The sequence below is a fragment of the Silurus aristotelis genome (assembly GCF_946808225.1).
Source record: "Silurus aristotelis genome assembly, chromosome: 20".
Lineage (NCBI taxonomy): Eukaryota > Metazoa > Chordata > Actinopteri > Siluriformes > Siluridae > Silurus > Silurus aristotelis.
This window is the reverse complement of record NC_139593.1, coordinates 5,532,284-5,555,463: the sequence shown is the minus strand read 5'-3', so window position 1 is coordinate 5,555,463 and position 23,180 is coordinate 5,532,284. Positions and strand designations below refer to the sequence as shown.

At 41.6% G+C, this 23,180-nt stretch overlaps 1 protein-coding gene across 5 annotated transcripts in view; it reads right to left on the bottom strand.

Moving 5' to 3' along the window:
• Window positions 1-23,180, bottom strand: part of mast1a (microtubule associated serine/threonine kinase 1a) — a 68,099-nt gene that overhangs the window by 5,949 nt on the left and 38,970 nt on the right. For 4 of the 5 annotated variants that reach the window (XM_083522720.1, XM_083522718.1, XM_083522721.1 and 1 more), the window contains 21 exons: window positions 20,462-20,619; window positions 19,318-19,393; window positions 18,028-18,237; window positions 17,855-17,956; window positions 15,452-15,584; window positions 13,225-13,292; window positions 12,880-12,956; window positions 11,908-12,116; window positions 10,249-10,387; window positions 9,608-9,740; window positions 9,289-9,454; window positions 8,754-8,855; window positions 7,262-7,384; window positions 6,950-7,059; window positions 3,324-3,475; window positions 2,959-3,218; window positions 2,613-2,864; window positions 2,291-2,520; window positions 628-750; window positions 310-443; window positions 26-213 (listed from right to left, as the gene is read on the bottom strand). In XM_083522720.1, coding sequence (XP_083378846.1) covers window positions 26-213; window positions 310-443; window positions 628-750; window positions 2,291-2,520; window positions 2,613-2,864; window positions 2,959-3,218; window positions 3,324-3,475; window positions 6,950-7,059; window positions 7,262-7,384; window positions 8,754-8,855; window positions 9,289-9,454; window positions 9,608-9,740; window positions 10,249-10,387; window positions 11,908-12,116; window positions 12,880-12,956; window positions 13,225-13,292; window positions 15,452-15,584; window positions 17,855-17,956; window positions 18,028-18,237; window positions 19,318-19,393; window positions 20,462-20,568 — 3,094 coding nt within the window. In that variant the 5' untranslated portion in view covers window positions 20,569-20,619. Of the gene's footprint in view, window positions 1-25; window positions 214-309; window positions 444-627; window positions 751-2,290; window positions 2,521-2,612; window positions 2,865-2,958; window positions 3,219-3,323; window positions 3,476-6,949; window positions 7,060-7,261; window positions 7,385-8,753; window positions 8,856-9,288; window positions 9,455-9,607; window positions 9,741-10,248; window positions 10,388-11,907; window positions 12,117-12,879; window positions 12,957-13,224; window positions 13,293-15,451; window positions 15,585-15,682; window positions 16,023-17,854; window positions 17,957-18,027; window positions 18,238-19,317; window positions 19,394-20,461; window positions 20,620-23,180 lie in introns of those variants that run through there. The other variant, XM_083522722.1, reaches the window with a different exon arrangement.

The window sequence follows — 23,180 nt, the reverse complement described above, 5'->3', positions numbered from 1 at the left end:
TGATTTATACGGGTAACCTTCTCACCTAAATAAGAGGATTCAGGACTGGAACGGTAGCTTTGAGTGGGTGATCGGGCAGACAGGCTGTGCGTAGGAGAACCCGGCAGACTCTCGCTAGAGGACAGCGAGCGGTTTAAAGATGACAGACTACGGCTGGTGTGCAGAAGGTTAGACTGCTTGGTTATTTGGCGGAACAGAGAGCTTCGCTTCTTGCTGTCAAGTCAAAGTAAAAGCAATTAGCAACAATACTTTATTTCAAATACCATTTAATTTTCCCCTATAAGATCTGTCACCCGACTTTTTGGTTACCTTTCCTGTCCTTCTTTGACTGTTCTTTTGCTGCGCCTAGCCATCTTGGATTTGTAGCTGGATCTGCGAGCAGGACCCACTTTGATCGACGTGTTCTCAAAGGGAGTGGTGGTCACGGTAACCTTATTGCCACTCTGAAGTCATATAAAAAAACAATTAAACAAAATCACATAAGGTCATGGATTCTATTTGAGTAATTCTTCTGTAGACAATTATCGGTAACTCAAATGCGTGATTGCTGTATGGAACTGGATGCCCCAAAAAGTTCTCTAGATTAAACTTATTTAAGTTATCTTTAGCATCAGACATTGTCCTTACTTTAAGAATAAGCTCTACCACTTCTGTATGGACCAATCCATGAACCGACTCTCCATTGACATGTGTGATGAGGTCACCAGCACACACCCCAGCCTCCTGAGCCGGGCCACCATCTTCTACATGCTATGAATGTATAGAACAGGGTAGTTAGTGCGTTTTATTACATCAGCAGCAGTTGAGACTAGGTTTCGGTACTCGAGAACTAGTATTTTTTTGAACAGGTACATTATTTGGTCGAAAAACCAAACTGCATTGCAAACGGTACTGTTATCGATACTTGCATGGTTTTATCTCTGTGTACTTCGGTGTTAATGGCGAATTAGAAGCTGCTTGTCATTTTCCATACCTAAATGATGTCATCTGACTGCAATATATGCAATAGTTTAATAGTCAACAAAGGAGGCAACACTAGCAATATAATGAAACATTTACAAACACAATATGTTTCTACCTCAAGCAATGTGCTGTATTTACTACATCTCCCTCGTCTCCCGGCTCCAACTGCAAATCCCTGCCTAACCCCTCGTGGCTGCAACATTCAATATATGATGATAAGTCTTTAGTTAGTACTAGTAGTCTTTGGGGACACCACATTGGTTTTAAAATGAAAATCTAAATATGAAAAAACCCCACAGAAAATGCTAGCGTAGAAAGGGTTTCACCGTCAGTAAGGAATGAGACAGAGACCCGGATGTGTGGAGAGTTTTTCCTTGCCACATTTGCCACCGGCTTGCTCATAAGGGACAAACTAACACTTAAACGAACATATTAATTTTTTATCACCACATTATCTGTGTAAAGCTGCTTTAAAACAATGTTCATTGTTAAAAGCGCTATACAAATAAAAATGAATTGAATTGAAGATGATCCCTGAAAACATGGCATTATGTCATAGGGCTGTCATTGCCCTTTACTACAAGCTGTAGTCATGCTGGTTCAGGTAGAGTGGGCAAGACACTATATACCCAAAAGTTTGCTGACATCTGGTCATAAGTATGGTATGCACTTTTTACGCGTTGCATTCCACATTTAGTCTTTATTTGCTCTTTTAATTCCCTTCACTCTTCTGGGAAGCTGTTCCAATAGATTTTGGAGTGTGCTTGTGGACATCATCAGCCATAAGGGTGTTAGTAAAGTCAGGTACTGATGTAGGTGAGGATGCCTGGGGTGCAGTCAGGGTTTCAATTAATCCCAAAGGTGTTTAGTAGAGTTGAGATCTATAGGAGGCCATTCAAGACCACCCTCTTCCTCTCCAAACCATGTAAACCATATCTTTATAGAGCTGGCTTTGTGCACAGGGACATTGCCATGCTGGAACAGGTTTGGGTTTCCAGTTCAAGTGAATGCAAAATTATTAAACAAAGAATTTTTTATCCAAAAACATGTGCCTTTTTCTGTTTGCTTAGTGGCATTTGTAAATTACAGTCAGCAGTATTAAAGCACTTGACATTTTCAACCTCTATTTATATCATGTCTTTTTGCACAAAATTTTCGAGAGTAGTATCGATAACAGTATCGGTACTGTGTATAAAATGTAAACAATACCCATCCCTAGTTGAGACACAGTAGGGGAAAATAATAGTGGGAGTTGCCTATGAGTAAAATGGGAATTATTATTTTTTTTTTTACAAAGAATCATTCCTACATAATCTTAGATCCGTACCCAGATCATGTGGTGTACACTGTAGATGTCGCTGTCCCCCATGTAGACACGGATGGCTCGTAGCGTGAAGCCATACTTCTTGCCCGAGCGCAGGATGGTAATGGGTGAGCGAAGTACGCTAACCGCAGGGCCGTAGTCTCGGCTTGGGGAAGAATCTCGCGAAGATGGGTTGGACGAGACAGATCGAGGCGACATTGGGCTGGCCAGGGGAGAGCTAGCATGCTGCTCAACTACAAACAAGAATACCAGTGTATCAAGAAATCATACCTATTATTACCATTGGATATTAATTTAACCAGAGGCTCTTAGACATATAATTTACCTGCTGGAATGATGACAGAGAGTGCCGTAGCTGAGGCAGATTTGATGACCTTGTTGCCTGGACGCGTGGTTCGCTTCTCCCCATCTCCTGAGAGCTGCTGGTGACGCGCTCGTCTGAGGACAAGATCATTGGTGGCCCGCTGGCTGTGCGAGTCGCCCATCACTACGGTGTCTCGGAAAACCGGTACTGATGCTGTGGGCGCTAAAGGAATGGGTTGTGGTGCTGATACCTCTCCGTGTCTGGTGGGCTTATCTGCAAAAAAAAAAAAAAAAAAATCTCTTATACTATGATACATCATGATAATAGCCAATATTAATGGCAGTACAGGCATTTTCCTTTCCCTTACCTCCTGCACACACTGCTGGTGCCTCCTTTACAGACTCTTTACTCTGTTCACAAGCGCTGGGTGATAAGGGCGCAGTGGTGCCCTCTACTGACGACCCCCTGCTTTTAGCCCCGCTTTGTTGTGGCTGAGTTTCTGTGTCGCCCTCTAAAGGCGAGGCAAAGCGGTGAGTGTCCATCAATGCAGAAAAGCGGCGCCTGGCACCTAGAGGAGGACTGGCATCGCCTTCCATGTACAGGGACTCAGAACATGACAAACGCTTCCTACAAAGAGAAAGCAGGAAGAACCAGAGTGTGTCAGTTATTGTCATTTCAAATTCAGGATTTTTCCCCCCAAGTATAGCCTAACACACATAATCAAGTACGTACATCTCTGGTGAACCAGTCCTCCAGCTCTTGCTAAAGCTCCCAAAGCTCTCTCTTTTAGACATTTTGTCTTCACGGCGTCCCTTATGCTCTCGTCGGGTGACCACTGGTGTTTTTTGCTCCAGCTGGGACAGATGCTCCATGCTGCTGTACACCTGAGAAAAAAAACATATAATTCACATGCGAGTGTCGACCTGCCGCTTTGTCACAGCTTATGTAACTCTGTGCGAGCAAATATACAAATATACAAAATTATAAATGCAACACTAAGTCTTTTTTTATGTACACAAAAGGCCTATTTCTCTCAAATATTGTTCACAAATCTGTTTAAATGTTAGTGAGCACTTCTCCTTTGCCGAGATAATCCATCCACCTCACAGGTGTGGCAGATCAAGATGCTGATTAGACAGCATGATTATTGCACAGGTGTGCTTTAGGCTGGCCACAATAAAAGGCCACTCTAAAATGTGCAGTTTTACTGTATTAGGGGTCCGAAAACCAGTAACTGGTGTGACCACAATTTGCCTCACGCATTTTGCCCTGTAAGGTGAAAACCGGGATTCATCTGTTAAGAGAACACCTCTCCAAAGTGCCAGACACCATTGAATGTGATCATTTGCCCACTCAAGACGGTTAAGACGACAAACTGCAGTCAGGTCGAGACCCCAGCGAGGACAAAGAGCATGCAGATGAGCTTCCGTGAGATGATTTTTGACAGTTTCAGCAGAAATTCTTTAGTTATGCAAACCGATTGTTGCAGCAGCTGTCTGGGTGGCTGGTCTCAGACAATCTTGCAGGTGAAGATGCTGGATGTGAAGGTCCTGGGCTGGTGTGGTTACACGTGGTCTGCGATTCTGAGGCCAGTTGTATGTACTGTCAAATTCTCTGAAACGCTTTTTTGGAGACGGGTAATGGTGAGGAAATAAACATTCAATTCAACAGCTCTGGTGGACATTCCTGCAGTCAGCATGCCAAATACACACTTCCTCAAAACTTGCAACATCTGTCATGAACAACAATCATGCTGTCTAATCAGCATCTTGATATGGCACACCTGTAAGGTGGATGAATTCTCTCTGCAAAGGTGAAATGCTCACTAACACAGATTTAGACAGATTTATGAACAATATTTAAGAGAAATAGGCCTTTTGTGTACATAGAAAAAAACTTTTGAGACCTTTGAGTTCAGCTCATGAAAATGGGGCAAAAACAAAAGTGTTGCGTTTATAATTTCGTTCAGTATAGTTGACTACACAAATTCTAAAATGACTGTATTTCGATTTAGAAGTGGCAAATGGAAGCAAATGCTTTTAGTAACTTCCATGGTTTTGTTTCAGCGCTTAAACGAGTCGTGCCACACAAAGCTCTTTATCCTCGCAGGAGCTCTTTTATTTTGTAATATAACTGCATCTGGAGTGACTTGCAAATGTGAGAGTGATTTGAGGCGAGGATTGTTTGCTAAAGCACAAGTGTGTGTGTGTGTGTGTGTGTGTGTGTGTGTGTGTGTGTGTGAGAAAGTTTGTGAGAAAGTGTGTGGGAGTGTGCTCTAGCAACCTGGATACAAATTATAGTCACTGTAAGCCTGAGCTCACACAGCATGCAGAGTGCATGTAGTCCATATAATCATGTTGTCTCTGCTAGCACTGCTGCCTTACCTGCTCTGATCTCAGGCAGTGTGAGGACACGGTGTGTGCATTTAGCAAAACACTTTTTCATCTAACTTCAATAGATTGGAATTGTGAGCAAACATCTGTTCTTGTCTGCATAAATTTAATTTAAGAGGATTTTCCATATAAATGGTGACTGTATATAACATTTTTTTTTAATGAAAAATAATAACGCCACAAAATGATCAAAAAATAAATTAAGATACTATGTAATTATACAAAATATAATAACAATAAGTTCAAGTTCACTTATTATGTACAAAAATGTAAAAAATATAAAAACCAATTTTTAATTACAAAAAATGTATTCAAGACTCCACGAAGTCTAAAAAAAACCAAACTCGACTCCACCAAGTCTAGACCTTCTTGTTACTTATTTACATTTGCCCTTTGAACTTGCTGTGACCTTGATTCCTGTTTAAACCCAAATTTTTTAATCTAATCAGTACATTTGCAGGGTAAAATGTATTCATCCATTCACCCTCTTCATCCATTTACCCATCCCTTATTCAAACATATTATTTATCTGGCATCCACCGACCCATGCAGCATGGCATTCAGTCCTCCATCATCATTTCATCCTCCTTCCACCTATTATTTTTCTCATGCATCCATCCTCCATCCATCTACATAGACTTATAAAGCATTTCAAAGATTTCCTTATCCAGAACGTAAAAAAAGTGCCTCTATCCATCCATCATTTGTCCAATCTGCCCATCTATCATAGATTCATCCATCCATCCCTCCATCTGCCCATCTATCATAGATCCAAACATCCATTAATCCAGTCATCTAACTGTCAATCCATCCATCCATCTGTCCGACTGTCCCATCCATCCATCCATCCATCCAATCATCCATCCATCCAGTCATCCATCCAGTCATCCATCCGTCCATCATCCATCTGTCCATCCATCTACATATATTTCTAAAGCTTTTAACAGATTCCCTTATACAGAACATACAAAACTGCCTTTATCCACACATCCATCCATCCATCCATCCATTGATCCATCCCTCCATCATCCATCCATCCATCCATCCATCCAGTCATCTATCCATTAACCATATAATTTATTTATCCAGCATTCACCTATCCATGCATCATGGCATTCATTCCTCTATAATCATTTTATCCATCCTTCCACCTATTATCTATTACCCATTCTCCCATCCATCCATCTATGATTCCATCCATCTATATATGCTTATAAAGCTATAAACTGCTGTAAATATAAACATGTGAGGATCTGAGACTGATTAAACTAAAAACGTGTAATGCCTAAAGTGTGAATGTTCACCAGTATTGCAGTGGTCACACTATTGCATTTTACAGTAATGCAACATTCTAATAAAAAATAAAAACGTCTTATTTAAGATGCAAAGCAACACAATTTCCTCAAATTCTTTTTGAGTGAAAAAAGTGCTTTTTTTTTAAATGCAGTTCAGTGAGAATTGCATGCTAGTGGGAGTCTACACACTGCAACTAGTGAGCTGGTGTAAACCAAGTAGGAGTTGATTTCTCTGACTTCCTGCTGCACAGTGATGCTTATGAAACTCTCTCTTTATTTTTAAGTGACGGTCTCTTATGGATTATACATTCTTTCCTTTTTTTGCTTTATGTTGAGCACTGTTTAAGTGACTGAGTGTGTGTGTGTGTGTGTGTGTGCCTCACACAAGGTCTCTTAATTGCTGCCTTTCCACTCTACTTTTCTCATAAGACCCTCTTCACATTTGGAGCGAGAGAATATGCAGGAGAGATGTTATGAAAGAGGAGATAAAAGCGGCGTGTTGGTAAAAAAAAAAAAGGATTTGAGAAAAAAAAGCAATCAAGTGCTGGGAGAAAACCATCTGCAGGAAATTTGCTCAGCCTGATAACGACAGCAGAGAGCATCACGAGTCGGAGAAGAAGAGCAAGATGGAGAAGAGGAGATTGGAGTGATGGAACGGTTCAGGGCTGACCTTGCTGAAACGTGGCGAGCAAGAGGAAAACTGTCGGATCTCCACCGGCTCGTCGTCATTCGTGTCGTCCTCGTCGTAGGAGTTGACGTGGTGATAACGCTCTGAGCGCGCTGAGAAACACAGAGGGTCAGAGATAAGCCCCGCCCCTTGCATTAGATATGAACAAGGCATTTGCATATCTGCATTTGTCTTTGTATAATTTATTTACTATATTATAAAATAGTTTGTCTGAATAAACTGTATAGATATTAATTAAGTTTTACTCTTCTTATACCACCAGCAGCCACTTTTTGTGAAGCAGTGGAAACATACTGTCAAAGTAGCTGGTGTCCTCCTCAGACTCCAGGTGAGGGACAAACTCCGCCTTCTGTCTCAGCAGACTGTTCCAGTTCAGATCGGCAAAGAATGAGTGCTGCTTCACCTCATAGGCTCCTCCTGTTTATGGAGCATTTTTAGCATAAATATAAACACAAATATGTAAACATCAGTAATTAATATGTTGATTGTAGTAATCTGTCGTCTTTCCATACATTTGAATACTTCTATATATCCATATTCATCTACTGATCTGTCACATCATCCATCCATTTATCTATCCATCCATCTATCCATCCATCTGTCCATCTGTCCATCCATCCATCCATCCATCCACCCATCCATCCATCCATCCATCCATCCATCCACATATTCTTATAAAAGCATTTAACCGATTCCCTTATCCAGGTAGTACAATAAAGCCTCTATCTATCCATCAGTTCTCCCATCTGACCGCCCATCCATCTATTCATCCATCCATCCAGCCATCAATCCATCCATCCATCCATCCAATTATCCAATCATCCATCCATCCACATATTCTTATAAAGCATTTAACAGATTCCCTTATCCAGGAAGTGCCAGAGTGCCTCTATCCATCCATCATTTCTCCCATCTGCCCTCCCATCCATCTATTCATCCATCTATTCAGCCATTAATCTTTCCATCCATCCATCCATCCAGCTGAATATACTTATTAAGCATTTAACAAATTCCCTTATCCATAACATACAAAATTGGCTCTATCCATCCATCATTTCTCTCATCTGTCCATTCATCCAGTCATCCATTCATCCACCCATCCATCCATGCAATCATCCATTTATCGATCACATTTTCAACCATATCATTCATTCATTCAGCATCCATGTACCCATGCATCATGGCATTCATTCTTCCATTATCAGTTCATCCCTCCTTCCACCTATTTTATTCCTCATCCATTTATAAATCCATCCATCCAGCAATATATACTTATAAAGCATTTAACAGATTCCCTTATCCAGAACGTACAAAAGTTTCCATAAATTTCTCCCCTCCACACGTCCATCATAGCATTTATACTTCCATCCATCATCAGAATCAATCATCAGAATCAGAATACTTGATTGATCCTATAGGGAATTTGTTTGGTTGCATTTACTATCCATTACCATCCATACCATCCATTCTTCCATCCTTCATATCCCCTACCTATCCATTTTTATCCATTTATTCACCTGTGCCTTATTCAAACATATCATTCATTTACTCATTCATCCACCCATCCATCCATTACTCTATTCCATCCGTTTATCTATCTTTCCTTCTATCATCATCAGTCATTCATATATATGACATGCTCTATATCAGAGCATCTATCTTCATTCATTCATTCATTCATTCATTTATTCATTCATTCATCACCTTTTATAGCATTATACAGTCCTACATCTATCCATCCACCCATTCATCAATCGATCCATCCTTTAAGAGAAGTTCAGCCTACCGGTTCCTAATCGCACCAGTGGGTTTGTCTGCAACAAGGTGGAAATCAGGTTCTGGGCGTCGCTAGGCAACGCTTCATCTCCCTCAGGCCAGGCGATGTCATCTACTCACAAACACACACATACACACACACACACACACATAGATATCACCTCTATTGAGAAGCCTAGCACATGCTATATTTGGCACATCTCCTCTAAGACACAGTTTGTAAGAGCTGGGAAAGTTGCTGTTCTTGTTAGCAAACTTGCAGCTAAATTTAGCGTTGTTGTTGCTTGCATAACATTAAACAGTTCAGTGTGGACACAATGTGCAATTCAGTTTCCAATGAGACAAAGGGACTAGAAGACAAATCCTATTTCCATCACCATGATTTTTTTAAGACAAATGAAATTTTTCATTAATTATAAATTTGAATTTTTGTTTTTAATAAGAAAGACGCTACTGGGATGGATGGATTACTTCAGCAGCTAACTAGCTAGCTGTTTTGTTGGTCTTCGTATCATCTTTGGAAGGAGATACACACCTCTACTTACCTGAGATCACCTGGCCAAACAGCTCCTCAGGTGTGTCCCCGAAGAATGGCACACATCCTACCAGGAACTCATAAAGGATGATTCCCATGGCCCACCAGTCCACGGGTTTTCCGTAACCCTGACGCAGTATCACCTCCGGGGCGATGTACTCCGGCGTGCCACACACCTACCCGAGAGAAAAAAAAACCTTTCTCTTCAGGGGTGATGTTTCCTTCCATATTGTCTGTTCCAAAACTTTAACACTCACTTTTTAATACAATTTAAAGATTCTTAAAATTTCGAATTTTCAGCATTAATATTTAACTCGTGTGTCTCATACCTGTTTGTCCAGGAACTCACGAGTGTCTTTCTCAATGTGGCCCTCATACAGGTTCGTGGTGAGGCTCATGAGACCCATCTTGGAAAGGCCAAAGTCAGTCAGTTTAATGTGCCCCATAGACGTAATTAACAGACTGAGGACAGACAGATACAACGATCAGTTATACAGCGTAATAGGAACAGGTACAGGTGATCTACTGAAGGAAGTGTGGCCTTAATGGGTGTCAGTTCCAATGAAGGAGGCATGGCTTTTGCGTGTACGTGTGTGTGTGAGTGTATATATATATATATATATATATATATATATATATATATATATATATATATATATATATATATATATATATAAGGGGGGGGCCTTATAAAGTAGGTGTGGCCGCTGTGTGTGTGTGTGTGTGTGTGTGTGAGAGAGTCCTAGTTATGGAGGCGTGTCTTCTATATCCATCAGCCTTAATGATGAAGGCGTGTCTTCTATATCCATCAGTGTTAATGAAGGAGGCGTGTATTCTGTATTTGTTAGTCCTAATGAAGGAGGTGTAGCTTTTATGTCTGATGGCTCACATAACACAGGTGAAGTTTTTGAATTAAAACTTTCCAGTGTTTACATTGAAACCTCTTGCCCAGTAGAGGGCGCTCACTCACTTGTCTGGTTTGAGATCCCGGTGTACAATGCCGTAGTTGTGAATGTACTCCAGAGCCAGGACGGTCTCAGCAAAGTACATTCGAGCCATTTCCACTGGCAGGGCACCGATGTTCTTTAACAGGGTGGCGCAGTCTCCTCCTAGTGACCAAAAAATGCAGAGGGATCCTTGGTGCTGTGTAATCACTAAATAAAATGTGCATTAGTGAATCAGCAGATGCTGGGTGAGAACTAATGCCTATTTAGGCTGCAGTCACAGTAGACTTGTAAAACTTCTATCAAAAGGAGTGACACCTGGATATGACATCATGCTTCAGTGTTAAAAAATACAATACACAATATACAATGGTTTTGTATGAAGAAACACCACAAACTAGGTATCTTTTTTCAGCTATTCATTAAAGCCGCATAACAAAATAAGACAGTGGGACATGAGCTATAGGGTGTGAAGTATACATTTTTGGTCCCACGTCCTAAAGGAATTCAAGATCCATGCTGAGTTCACCAAATATGAACTCTGAAATGCAGCTACAAACCTCTTGCGTTTCCACTCTCATAGAAAGCCAATAGAATAAAAAGTGTCACATGACTTTACGTGCAAGGTAACTACCTAAATACCCACGACTATGTGGCTGTATTTTAACCTTCAAGGTACAATAAACAGTGTGAAAGAAAATCCCTTTGAACATAACTTCCAGTGTGGTGCTGAACGGACAGCGCCAGTTCAGCAAACGCATTGTGGAAAGCCGACGAATGAACGAAGTAGCTCCTCACCGCAGGCTTGATCATCGGGGGATAAATACACATAATTCACTTATATTTACATTTTTGTTCTATCGTTCCTGCATTCTGTAAAGCTGCTTTTAGACAATGTCCATGGTGAAAAGCACTTTAGAAATAAACTTGAATTGGCAGAGTTCATAAGGAAAGACATGGCGGCTGCACTAGGGGAATGAAAACGTCTCTACTAATGTCAGGTCTTTGTCTCTCTATAGATGACAGCATGCCAGCGAGAAGGATGCCACACTTCAAATTCGATCCTGGCATCACCACAAATCAGCCCAGCCACGATCCGTGGGTGAAGGCATTTTATCACTTTGGACTAAAACTCACAACTCATTCTTCTGCATACAAGTTCCCAGAAATCATCAGTCCCTTCCCCTGCACTTTATTACATAAAAGAGCACAATCTTTGGAGTTTGATTGTCTGTGTTCGACCAGTTGCAGAGGTGTATCACTACAGCAGCATTTCCTTTATAAATAGAGGCACTGAGCTGATGCTGGAGTGATTGGTGAACAACAGAAGTGAGCTCAGTTGTGTTGGTCTGTCTATCACACACACACACACTCACACACACACACACACACACACACACACACACACACACACACACACACACACAAACACACACACACACACACACACACACACACACACACAGATGAGTCATCATAACATGCTGCGGATCGATAGAAAGAGCAAAAGAGAGGAGCGTGTTACTCTGCTGTGCAAAGGTCTGAATCTGGAAAGCTGTATGCACATAGGATCACAACTACACATATGTATGTAGTATATATGTGTGTGTGTGTGTGTGTGTGTGTGTGTGTGTGTGTGTGTGTGGGTGGGTGTGTACGTGTGTGTGTGGGTGGGTGTGTCTTACCCTCCACATACTCCATGACCATGCAGAGGTGTCTACGAGTCTCGAAAGAGCAGAACATGCTGACGACGAACGGGTTCTCCGCAAAGGTCAGGATGTCTCGCTCCACAAATGCCTGCTGGATCTGGTTCCTCAGGATCAGGTTCTGCTTGTTGATCTTCTTCATCGCAAAACGCTGCCGAGTCTCTCTGTGCCTCACCAGGTACACTGCCCTGCAGAGAGTGAGAGACAGAGAGAGAGAGAGAGAGAGAGAGAGAGAGAGAGAGAGAGAGAGAGAGAGAGAGAAAGAGAAAGCAAATATAATATTAGTTATATAGCTTTAAATTAGAAAGAAAGGGGTTTCTTACTTCTCACATGTACTGTAAAGCAAGGAGAATTTGTTCTTCGCTGCATATCCCAGTGATGTTAGAAAGCAGGGGTCTGCCATGTTACAGAGCTGGGTGTTTAGGGCCTTGCTCAGGGGCCCCATAAGTGGCAAATTGGCAATTCTAGGGCTTGAACCCCTGACCTTCTGATCAGTAGCCCAGAGTCTTAACCAATGAGCTACCACTTCCCCTAGAGGTGGCTTTTAAAAGAGTCTTTTAGCTGACACTGCAAGACATGGGAAATCCTTTCTTTGCATGTTCCAGCAGGGGTCAGAGCACCGGGTTACCTAAGAAACAGCACCCCTGAAGTAGAAAGGGTTAAGAGCCTTGCTAAAGGGCCCCACAGTTGCAGCTTGGCTAAGCTGAGGCTTGAACCACTAACTTTTTAATCAGTTTCACAGAGCCTGAACTATTAAGCTAATGTCCACAGTGTTCATTGCATGCCTCTTTTTTAAAAAGCATGGTGTATCCTTTTTTTGTCTTTGTCTGCTATAATAATTGGTGCTTGGACCCCTAAAACTAACCACCAATAAGTCCAATTATAATTTCAGCACAAATAACTGTGTGTGTGTGTGAGTGTGTGTGTGTTGGTGCCCCTGTGCATACTCACCCGTACGCTCCGTTGCTAATCAGCTTGATGGTCTGGAAGTCAGATTCGCAGGGCGGCTTCATGACCTTCATCTTTCCCTTCAGAATGCACCCATTGGAGGCATTTAAAATGAGGAAGCAGAGCAATATAACCCTCATTATAACCTCTCCCACACACACACACGCACACTCTCACACACTTGTGTTTATTACATGAGCCGAAGAGCTTACATAACACACTTTCATAATAGTAACGCACTGGTTAACTGTATTGCTAATTGGTGCCCATTCGGAAGAAATACAATCACACTCAGACACACATGCACACACACACACACACCCACACACACACACACACATGACCCACCTCAGCTGAGTCATCTGTCTCAGGTGTGTGTGGCCCCTCGCTGTCATAGCTTTCCAGGTTCACCATTTCTATATGAAAAAAACTCCTTATGAACACACATACGAACTCTGGAGTAAGTACATTAAGAGCGACCCCACAAGGTCCAGACTCTACTATCACATTAACCCCATTGCAGTAAACAACCCCCAAGAGAACCAATAGGACAAATCAGATGCTTTTGTTTTTCTTTTGTTGATTCCTAAAGGGTCTAATATGTGGGAATCATACCCTGTCTTCCCTGTCAATCACAGTAACAGTGGCTGAGAATCAGAATCAGAATCAGAATCAAAATCATAGTAAAATCAAATCAAATCAGAATCAAACAGAATCAGAATCAGAACAATCGTAATTGTCAAGTATCATGGGTTGCTTGAACAAGTAATTTGTCATTGTGTGCTGGTGCTAAAAAAATCTATAAAAAACTATTTTTGTCTAAGACCTTAAGTATGTAGAGACCGGAAGTGTCTTAGGAGCATCTATAAAACACGTGGAGGCAAGAACATATCCTGATCTACAGACCAGAGATAGTAAGATGGAAGGTGCATTTGAGAAACACTCAAGAGGACACGGAGAGGCCAAAACAACCTCCAATGATCAAGTTCGCACAATCATGTACATTAAAAGAATTCTACTAATAGAAATTCTCCATATTGTTTTAACAACAAACAATGTTTCTACAAAACATTTCTTTACATATTTACAAATGAGAAATTTTATCCTTGAATCACAAAATAATTCTCTTGATATGCCTTCATTGTGTAACTTAGAAAAAAAAGTGACAAGTATTTGTTTTAATAAAGGTTTAATTTCATCAGTTTTTATAAGTTAATACGTTTAATCAGGATCAAAGGACTTGAAGCTTAAAGATCGGATGTAAAGGAGGATATTCAGATGGAGGTCTGGATAGAATCATGCAAAGAAGCTGAATGCCAAACAATGAAAACACGTCTGAAGCTTCTACAAGTGGTTAATGTGAATATACATAACTCCAGTTGTATTGCGTAAATATAATGAAGATAGGGGAGTGGTGGCTCCAGCGGTTAAGGCACTGGGTTGTCGATCGGAAGGTCTGGGGTTCAAGCCCTGGTATCGCCAATCTGCCACTCTTGGGCCCTTGAGCAAGGCCCTTAACCCTCCATGCTCCAGGGGTCCCTTACGAGGGAAATATCAAGGTCCGTGACGTCGGAGTGACGTGGGGCCGCCTTCCCGTGGGCTCACCACCTGCAGGAGGGACCGTAAGGGACGGTGCTGTGAGGATTGGGCAGCAGTTGAAGGCGGGGGCCTGCTTAGACTGCTGCCCCCGCGACCCGAATTACGGATAAGCGGGAGAAAATGAATGAATGAATAATGAAGATGTTCCTGGCACTTGCAGTGAGTTTAAAGAAATGCTTTATTATTGTATATGGGAATATGATGAAGTCAAGAATTTCTGTGTGTAAGGAATGACTTTTACTCTTTTTATTCCATTAATATCTTAAGGAGATCAAGATATGAAAGACGAAATATATATTTATGAATATTATATACGTATATATACGTTGTTGTTTTTTTACGTATGGAAACGTAAATGTGCAACAAAAACAGGACATTGATTGAAAGAAATGTAACAAATATGTCAATAAAAAAAAGAACGTATTATGAGATAAAAATGTTTTTTTTTTTTTTTTTTTAAGTTTCGGGACCTTTAAAATTATTATTAAAATGTAGTGGAGCTGGAAATGGTTCCCTGGTGGTCTGGTGGTTAGGATGCGGCGCTCTCACCGCTGCGCCCCGGGTTCGATCCCCGGTCAGGGAACCGACCCCAAATAAGAGAAGCTGAAAGAAAGTTTTAGTGGAGCTGGAAATGTGTTAAGAAAACTGAAAAACTCGCACTGATCAGAATGTTCAGAAACTCACTCCATTTGCTATCAGTGTGTTTGACAGGCAGGAAAATAAAAGAGAGTCATTTCAGGATCCACTCTCTCTAATACAAGTGGCAAAATGCTCTACTACTTCATGCTTGTGTATTCATTCACTGTGATTCGTTGTACATCACTGCGTCTGGCTCCGTCCCCCACACATGTCTTTCTCTCTCTCTCTCTCTCTCTCTCGTTCCCTCACTTCACAGATTTCTCTTCTCAGCTTCTTGTTTTCATCTCTGACTATCGTTTAGCCAATTTCTGTTGACTGCCATGTGTGTGTGTCATACCTTCAAGCGGATCCCGTGTCAGACCCAGTTGGCTGATGATGTATCGCGGGATATCCGTCTTCATCAGGTGTCCCTCTTTAGCGTGATCCTCTGCCGCCTCCAGCAGGTGATAGAACTCCTCCGGGTTAAACTCCTGTGCAGTGTCAAAAAAAGTTTCACTCAGAGACCTGCGAAAACCTGATTGCACATCTGAGCTGTCTCCATTCACATGTCCAAACAGTCTTGACTTACACATCTGAGCCGTATTGACTCTCACGTCTGAGCTGCCTCGACTCACGACTCACACATCCGAGCCGTCTGGACTCACACGTCCAAACCGTCTGGACTCACACATCCAAGCTGTCTGGACTCACACGTCCAAGCCGTCTCGACTCACACATCCAAGTTGTCGCGACTTACACGTCCAAGTCGTCTCGACTCACACGTCCAAGCCGTATGGACTCACACGTCCAAGCCGTATGGACTCACACGTCCAAGCCGTCTTGACTCACTCGTCCAAGCCGTTTCGACTCACACGTCCCAGTCGTCTCAACTCACGGCTCACATGTCCAAACCAACTCCACTCATGGCTCACACATCCAAGCCGTCTCAACTCAGGACTCAAACCTCCAAGCCGTCTGGACTCACACCTTCAAGCAGTCTTACTTTTAGTAGACCCTTTACAGGACCTCAAGCCTTGTGAACTCAATAACCTGTCCTGTCTCCTCAAGCTAATGATTTTGGTTATGATTAGGGATATTAAGACAATCAAGGCCACCCATTTGAGGACAAGATTCCCTTTTGAGTCTGGTTCCTCTCAAGGTTTCTCGCCATTTTGGGGAGTTTTACCAGTTGACACTGGTTAACTCATTAGGGACAAACTGTGTAAAGCTGCTTTGAGACAATGTCCATTGTTAAATGCTCTACAAGTAGAAATTAATTGAATTGAACATGAAAAGTTGTTTATATATACAAATACATTAATTTCATTTCGTTTTGTTCTCAAATGCTGTATCACTAAAAACATATTGACGCTGGAAGACTTTAAGCCTTTATACATTATAGAGGACATGTTTGGGTACAGTAACATGGAATTTTCCCTTCACTTGACTTGACGAGACCCAAACCTGTTCTAGCATGACAACACCCCTGTGCACAAAAGCCAGCTTCATGAAGACGTGCTTTCTTTGGGTTGCAAGATGTGGAAGATCGAAAAGCATTAATGCTATTAAACACCAAAATCTAGTGGAACATCTTTCCAGAAGAGTGAAGGAGGCAGCAAATACAGACTAATGGGGATTAATGAACTCTTCAGTAGTGTAAAAGATTTTCTTAATCATGCCACAAAAGTCTAGAAAATAATAATAATAATACAACAATTATTATATAATAATATGATATATAACAAAAACATTATAAATATCAGATATCTCACATCAGGGTGATTGTGATATGTATTGTCTGAAAACGATTTTCCGCATCCGCATGCACTTCCAGGGTTTAAAATATCGCCTGTGTTTACGAGCCCCTCTGCCATTTCTCCTTTTGAAAAAGAACAGAAGCATGTTTTGAAGATGAATTGGGAGAATGTTTCTGTCTTTTCGATGGAAAAGGTCAGAGCAGAAATCTGGCCACGAGACTACAAACCGCTCGTGCTGCTAATATACCTGGAGATCTCGAAATGCAACATCTGACCCCAATGTTAGCGTGATGGTGAGGTCGCCGTGGCAACCGTGAGGCACCATGACAACAGGGGATGCCTCAGGTTTACTTGCCGTCGATAGAACGGATCTCTGAACAGTCGATGAGCGTGAAAAGGGCGGCAGGGATGGGAAGATTCAGCGTTAACAGTTTAGAGAGGAGAAATCAAACTTCATATAAATATTGGTCACAAATTATTGGTTACTTTTTCAATAATAAAAGTAGAGCGCATCTACTAAAAATGATACAAAAAATGAATATTATCTTTTCCTGGCGATTCGCGTCGGTGCATCGGCATAAATGTTAACGACGCGATGCACCAGGAAAGAATAATATATATATATTTTTTATTATTTTTAGTAGATGCGCTCTACTTTTATTGTTTAAAAAGTAACCGATAATTTGTGAATTTATATTAAGTTTTATTTTCTCCTCTCTAAACTGTTTCTCTCAGCACCGCTGCTGCTAAATATATGAGTTATCACAACACTACGGAGACCGAGGCGTGTCCTGAGAGTTACATAGAATACAGATTAACATGGTAGAGGTAGAGCTGTAACTTCTTAAAGAAGAATGGAATGGAAATCGGATCGTATTAAATCTTAACAGGGCTGAATCGTATTGTATTGCAAAGATAGCTGAGTCATATCCATAATATATACTGTATATTAATTCATATTTGTGTGTGTGTGTGTGTGTGTGTGTGTGTGTGTGCGTTCTCACCAAACACTCCAGAAGTCGTGCGGGTCGAGAAATAATGATGAGCAGTTTCTTGACCAGCTCTGTGATAATAGTCAACTCGGAACTCTCGGATCGCTCGTACGCCTGCCGGAAAGAGAGATCGTAAATCCGGCGTACACGTGATAGCGATTAGTAAAACGCGACCGGACACTCACGTCATGCAGAAGCCTGTCCAGGTTCTCCTGCAGTTCATAGAAGTAGACTGTGGTGATGAGGCCCTCGCGGGATTTGGTCAGGCAGTCACGGGAGAGCTCGGCGATCTGGTGGTGGATGAAGCTGAGGACGCCGTCGGCCAACAGGAGCACATTCTCCGGCGAGTAGGACTGGATAAAGTCCGCCAAGCGCTCCTCCATCTGAGCCGTGGCCTGGACACGTGAAGAGGAACAGGTGTAAACTGGAAGAACCAGCAAACTGGACAATGGCACGAGTTAAAAACGATCTAAAGTACAGAGCTGCAGATGTGCCGTGCATTCTAGAAATACTGATCAAAAGATCGGGGGTTCAAGCCCTGCTATCGCCAAGCTGCCACTCTTGTGGGCCCCTGAGCAAGGCCCTTAGTTCTCTGTGCTCTGGGAGCGCTGTCCGAACATCTCTGAGATATGCGAAGAAAGAATTTCATTGAGCTGTAAAGTACATGTGACAAGTATAAAGCACTTTTCTTTCAATGCTCGGGCTATTATGTGATTTATATGTGAACTTTTTAAACATTGGTCTCAGTCCAGACTTTTCATGTCTCATCTGATGATGAGTAGAAGAGCTTTTTACGAGGACACCTTCAGGACACTTCTGTTTGACTGATTTAATGATTTGCAGCGTGAAAGGCGAAATCAGAGCCAATTTCAGTTGGATTCAGATTTAAAAAATGGACGACTGGGTGAGAAAGGACTCTAGATAAATCCTCTAAGACGTAGATGTTCTACAAAGATCCCTGAGATATTAGATTTTATTGTGACTATGGTACACATTGGTGATGTTGCACAATATTTTTCGCATAGTAAAATGTTTTTAACATATCTGTTCTTGCGGCCCGGGTTCGATCCCCAAGCCCGGATAAATAAAGAGGGTTGTGTTAGGAAGGGCATCCAGTGTAAAAACATGCCAAATCAAACATGCGGATGATCTGCTGTGGCGCCCCCTAATGGGAGATTCGCATTGTATAGGGAAACATGTTTCTTTACTGTGCATATGACAATAAACAATAATCTAAATTTGGATTTCTAAAAAAAATCATTTGCATGACACAAAAATCTAAATCGATTGTTTTGATTGGCTATTTTGCTGCTCGGCAGGTCGAAGAGGTTTAAACATCTCTGAATTCTGATACCAAAATATGCCGCGTGTAATATGTTTCATATTAAAAAGTAACATGTTGCTTTTTTTTTTATATTACTACGTTGAGTGAGTACGGGGGTGTGTGTGGGGGGGTGTATGTGGGTGCGTCTGACCTTTGGAAATCTCTCCTTATACACATGGTTCATCATGACGATTTCGTTGTCGTAGCAGGAGGGTGAGCGTCCCGGACTGGACACAGAGAAGGAGAGAAAGAAAGAAAGAGGGTGAAAGAAAGAAAGAGAGAGAGAGAGACAAAGAAAAAGAGAAGCCGAGACAAAGAGAAGAAGAAGAAGACGAAAAAGAGAGAGAGAAAGAAAAAAAGAGACAAGCATAGAGAAAGAGTAAAAGAAAACAAGCGAGAGAGACAGATACAAAAAGAAAAAAAAGAAAAAAAAAAGACAGAAGGAGATAAAAAGAGACAGAGAGCAAAAGAGACAATAAGAAAAAAAAGAGAAAGAGAGAGCGAGCCAGAGACAGAAACAGAGACAAAAAGAAAATAGAGAGAGAAAGAGAGAGAGAGACAGAAAGAGAAGGAGAGCGAAAGAGAAAAAAAAGGAGAGAGAGAGAATCAGTCAGTCCTAAAGCTGGGAAGCTGCATTATTCTGGAGACCAGCTGGATGGATATTAAACATTAAACGCTAACGGAGCAATCAGGACTCGGTGTGTGTGTGTGTGTGTGTGTGTGTGTGTGTGTGTGTGTGTGTGTGTGTGTGCGGACTGATGCACAATAACTCATCATGGCTGTCATGAGGTCCCACAGGAGCTGCCAATAGACTGAAGAAGCTTCCAGAAAACTGTCTAAACAAACAGAGGATGAGTGTGTGTGTGTGTGTGTGTGTGTGTGTGTGTGTGTGTGTGTGTGTGTGTGTGTGTGTGTGTGTGTGTGTGTGTGTGTGTGATGTCTGTAAAAACTGAATGTCCCCATGATTAGAGAATATCTAATACATAGCTCTGATATTACAGAATATACATTTCAGAATATCATATATCAAGCCAGAATATTGTATATTATGTCTTGGGGTGTGTAGCATGAAATTTTCCCTTCACTCGACAGGAGACACAAACCCCTTCTAGCATGATAATGATCCTGTGCACAAAGCTCCATGAAGATATGCTTTACATGGGGTTGGAGGATGTGGAAGATCTCCAGATATAGAGCTCCAGCCCTTTTGAACACCTTTGGGACACTGACTGCACCCCAGGCCTCCTCACCTCACCTACATCAATATCTGACTTAACTAACACCATTGTGGGTACCTGAGGCTCCTGGAGCGTGGCCGTATGTGCGGCGACCTCCGTCCGTCGTCGTCCGTCATGCTCTCCGTGCTACCGAAGTGTTTAGACAGGAAGTGCAGCTCGTCCATGGTGGGCTGGAAGGGCAGCTGGTGCAGACGCTCCTGAGACGAGCTCGATGACTGGACGTGAACAAAAGAGCAGAAGAGAACGTGTTAGGAGGCAGACTCTGAATAATGTGACCAGGTAAAATTGTAAGTCTCTGAGAGGTTAAGCAGTGTTCAGCCCTGTATTTCAGGTCTTCAGTGGTGTCTGGAATCAATCCACCTTTTACTAGCATCATTATGACACCACGGCTATAGAAACCCTCAGTATTATAGAGAAACGCAGTAGAACAGAGCGCTGCATCACACACAGGAATCTCATGATGAACTTCATTACTAAACAAGAAACAAAATTAACACAATCCAACAAGTCTCCTTTCACTGGAGCCACAACTGCACCACCTGCATACACTATCTCTAACAGAAGCATCGATATTAACCTCATCAAATCAGAGTTTTCCCTGAATTTCTGAGCATTTTCCACTGCATTATGGCTTTTCTGAGAATTTTTAAAAAGGCATTGCACAATTTTTTCTTTTTGATAAAAATTGGTATTGCACAAAGTAAAAAAAAGTGATATTGAACATATTTCATAATTTTCTTTTTTTAAATTAGTGCTGCACAAAAAAAAATAATAATACAGATAAGTAAAAAAAAAAAAAAGTAGTGCACCAAAATACATTTATAAAGTGCTATTGCAGAAAAAAAATGTTTAAAAAAAGTGATATTGCACAAAGAAAATTTAAAAGAAATGTTAAAGTGGTATTCCACATATTCTAAAAAATGGTGGTATTACACAAAATATTAACAAAAAAATAGAAATGAGTAAAAAGCTATATTGCACAAAAAACAACATGGTATTGCACAAACAATTTATAAAAAAAAATAACAAAATACAAAAACTTGAAAAGTGGTATTGCACAAATTTGTATTGCGCATTTAACTATTCAAGCCATAAACACACAACAGTGTTGTGCTGCTATTATAAAAACAATCAGCTGTTACCATAGAAACAACAGACTATTAGGACAAATGTATTAATATAAACCTGTCATTTGCAGCTGCGCTACTCTCTGAGTTTCTGTTGAAACAACTCGACACTCTTCTGACCAATCCGAATCCAGGCTTTAGCAGTGCTGGTGTTTGATGATTTCCGTTAGGACTGGTGTTTCACCAAACCGAGTCAGCCTCAATCACTGTGGTGTTTACGTCTGGAGTGTGTGTGAGCTGTTTCCTGATCTTTATTCTCGCCAGACTAAACCCCGCCAGTCTGAGGGGTGAGTCAGAGGCGGAATAAAAAGCTTGGTGCCTGTGGGGAACTGCTGAGTCTTATAAAGTCTCCATCATGGTGTCCTGTCTCTGTCTCTCCGTCTCTCTGAATAAATGTCTCACATAATTCTGTCACAGTCGCTGAAGAGAGTCTGCTGCTAAATACTGCTGAATGACTGGGTTAGCATCGAGGCGTGTGGTGTGTGTGTGTGTGTGTGTGAGAGGGATGAAAGGGATCTCCTGTGCTCATCAGCCTTGTTGGCTATGACATTATGAGTCTAAGCCCTCAGAGTGACTCCTCGTCTGTTCATCCTGTCTTCCTGTCATTAGTTTACTCGTGCCGATCCTGCCGCTGCTAATAGGCTACCTAATGGAGCATGAGAATGGCAAATAGAGGGAAGAGAAAGAAGAGAGAGAGAGAGAGAGAGAGAGAGAGAGAGAGAGAGAGAGAGAGAGAGAGAGAGAGAGAGAGAGAGAGCGAGAGCTAAAGCCCACGCACAGGTTTTAATATACAGTGGATTTAAAGGTCTACACAGCTCTATTAAAGGCTATGAGGATTTTCTGAGGTAAAATATAAATAAATATCTAAAGAAATAAGATGTTGAGATGTTCGTTGTGAGTGATGACGATTGACAGAATTAGAAATTAGTTTATTAGAGGGACAGCGCATGTAGAACGTTTTGGAGACAAGGTGAGGAAGGTGAGATTGAGATGGTTTGGACATGTGCAGAGGAGGGACATGGGGTATATCCATAGGAGAATGCTGAGGATGGAGCCGCCAGGAAGGAGGAAAAGAGTAAGACCAAGGAGGAGGTTTATGGATGTGGTGAGGGAAGACATGCAGGTAGTTGGGGTGAAAGAGGCAGATGTAGAGGACAGGGGGTATGGAGACGGATGATTCGCTGTGGCGACCCCTAATGGGTGAAGCCGAAAGAAGAAGAAGAAAAAATATCTAAATAAATAAATAAATGAATTAAATAAAAATTTTAAATAGTATCAGATATTTTTCCAACTTTCATTTGATACAGCAAAGAAGACTAAGACAAGAAACCTAAAAGGAATCTGGAGCTCTTCATGATTCCATCTACACTATATTGCCAAAAGTATTGGGTCACCTGGTATGTGATTTTTGAGCATCGCATACCACATTTAGTCCCAATTCACTCTTATAATTCCTTTCACTCTTCTGGGAAGATGTTTCACTAGATTTTGGAGTGTGTTTATGGATATTTGTGTTCATCAGACACAAGGGTGTTATGAAAGGCAGGTACTGATGTATGTGGGGAGTCCTGGAGTGCAGTCAGCGTTCACATTCATCCCAAAGGTGTTCAGTAGGGATGACATCAGAGCTCTATAGCAGGCAAATCAAG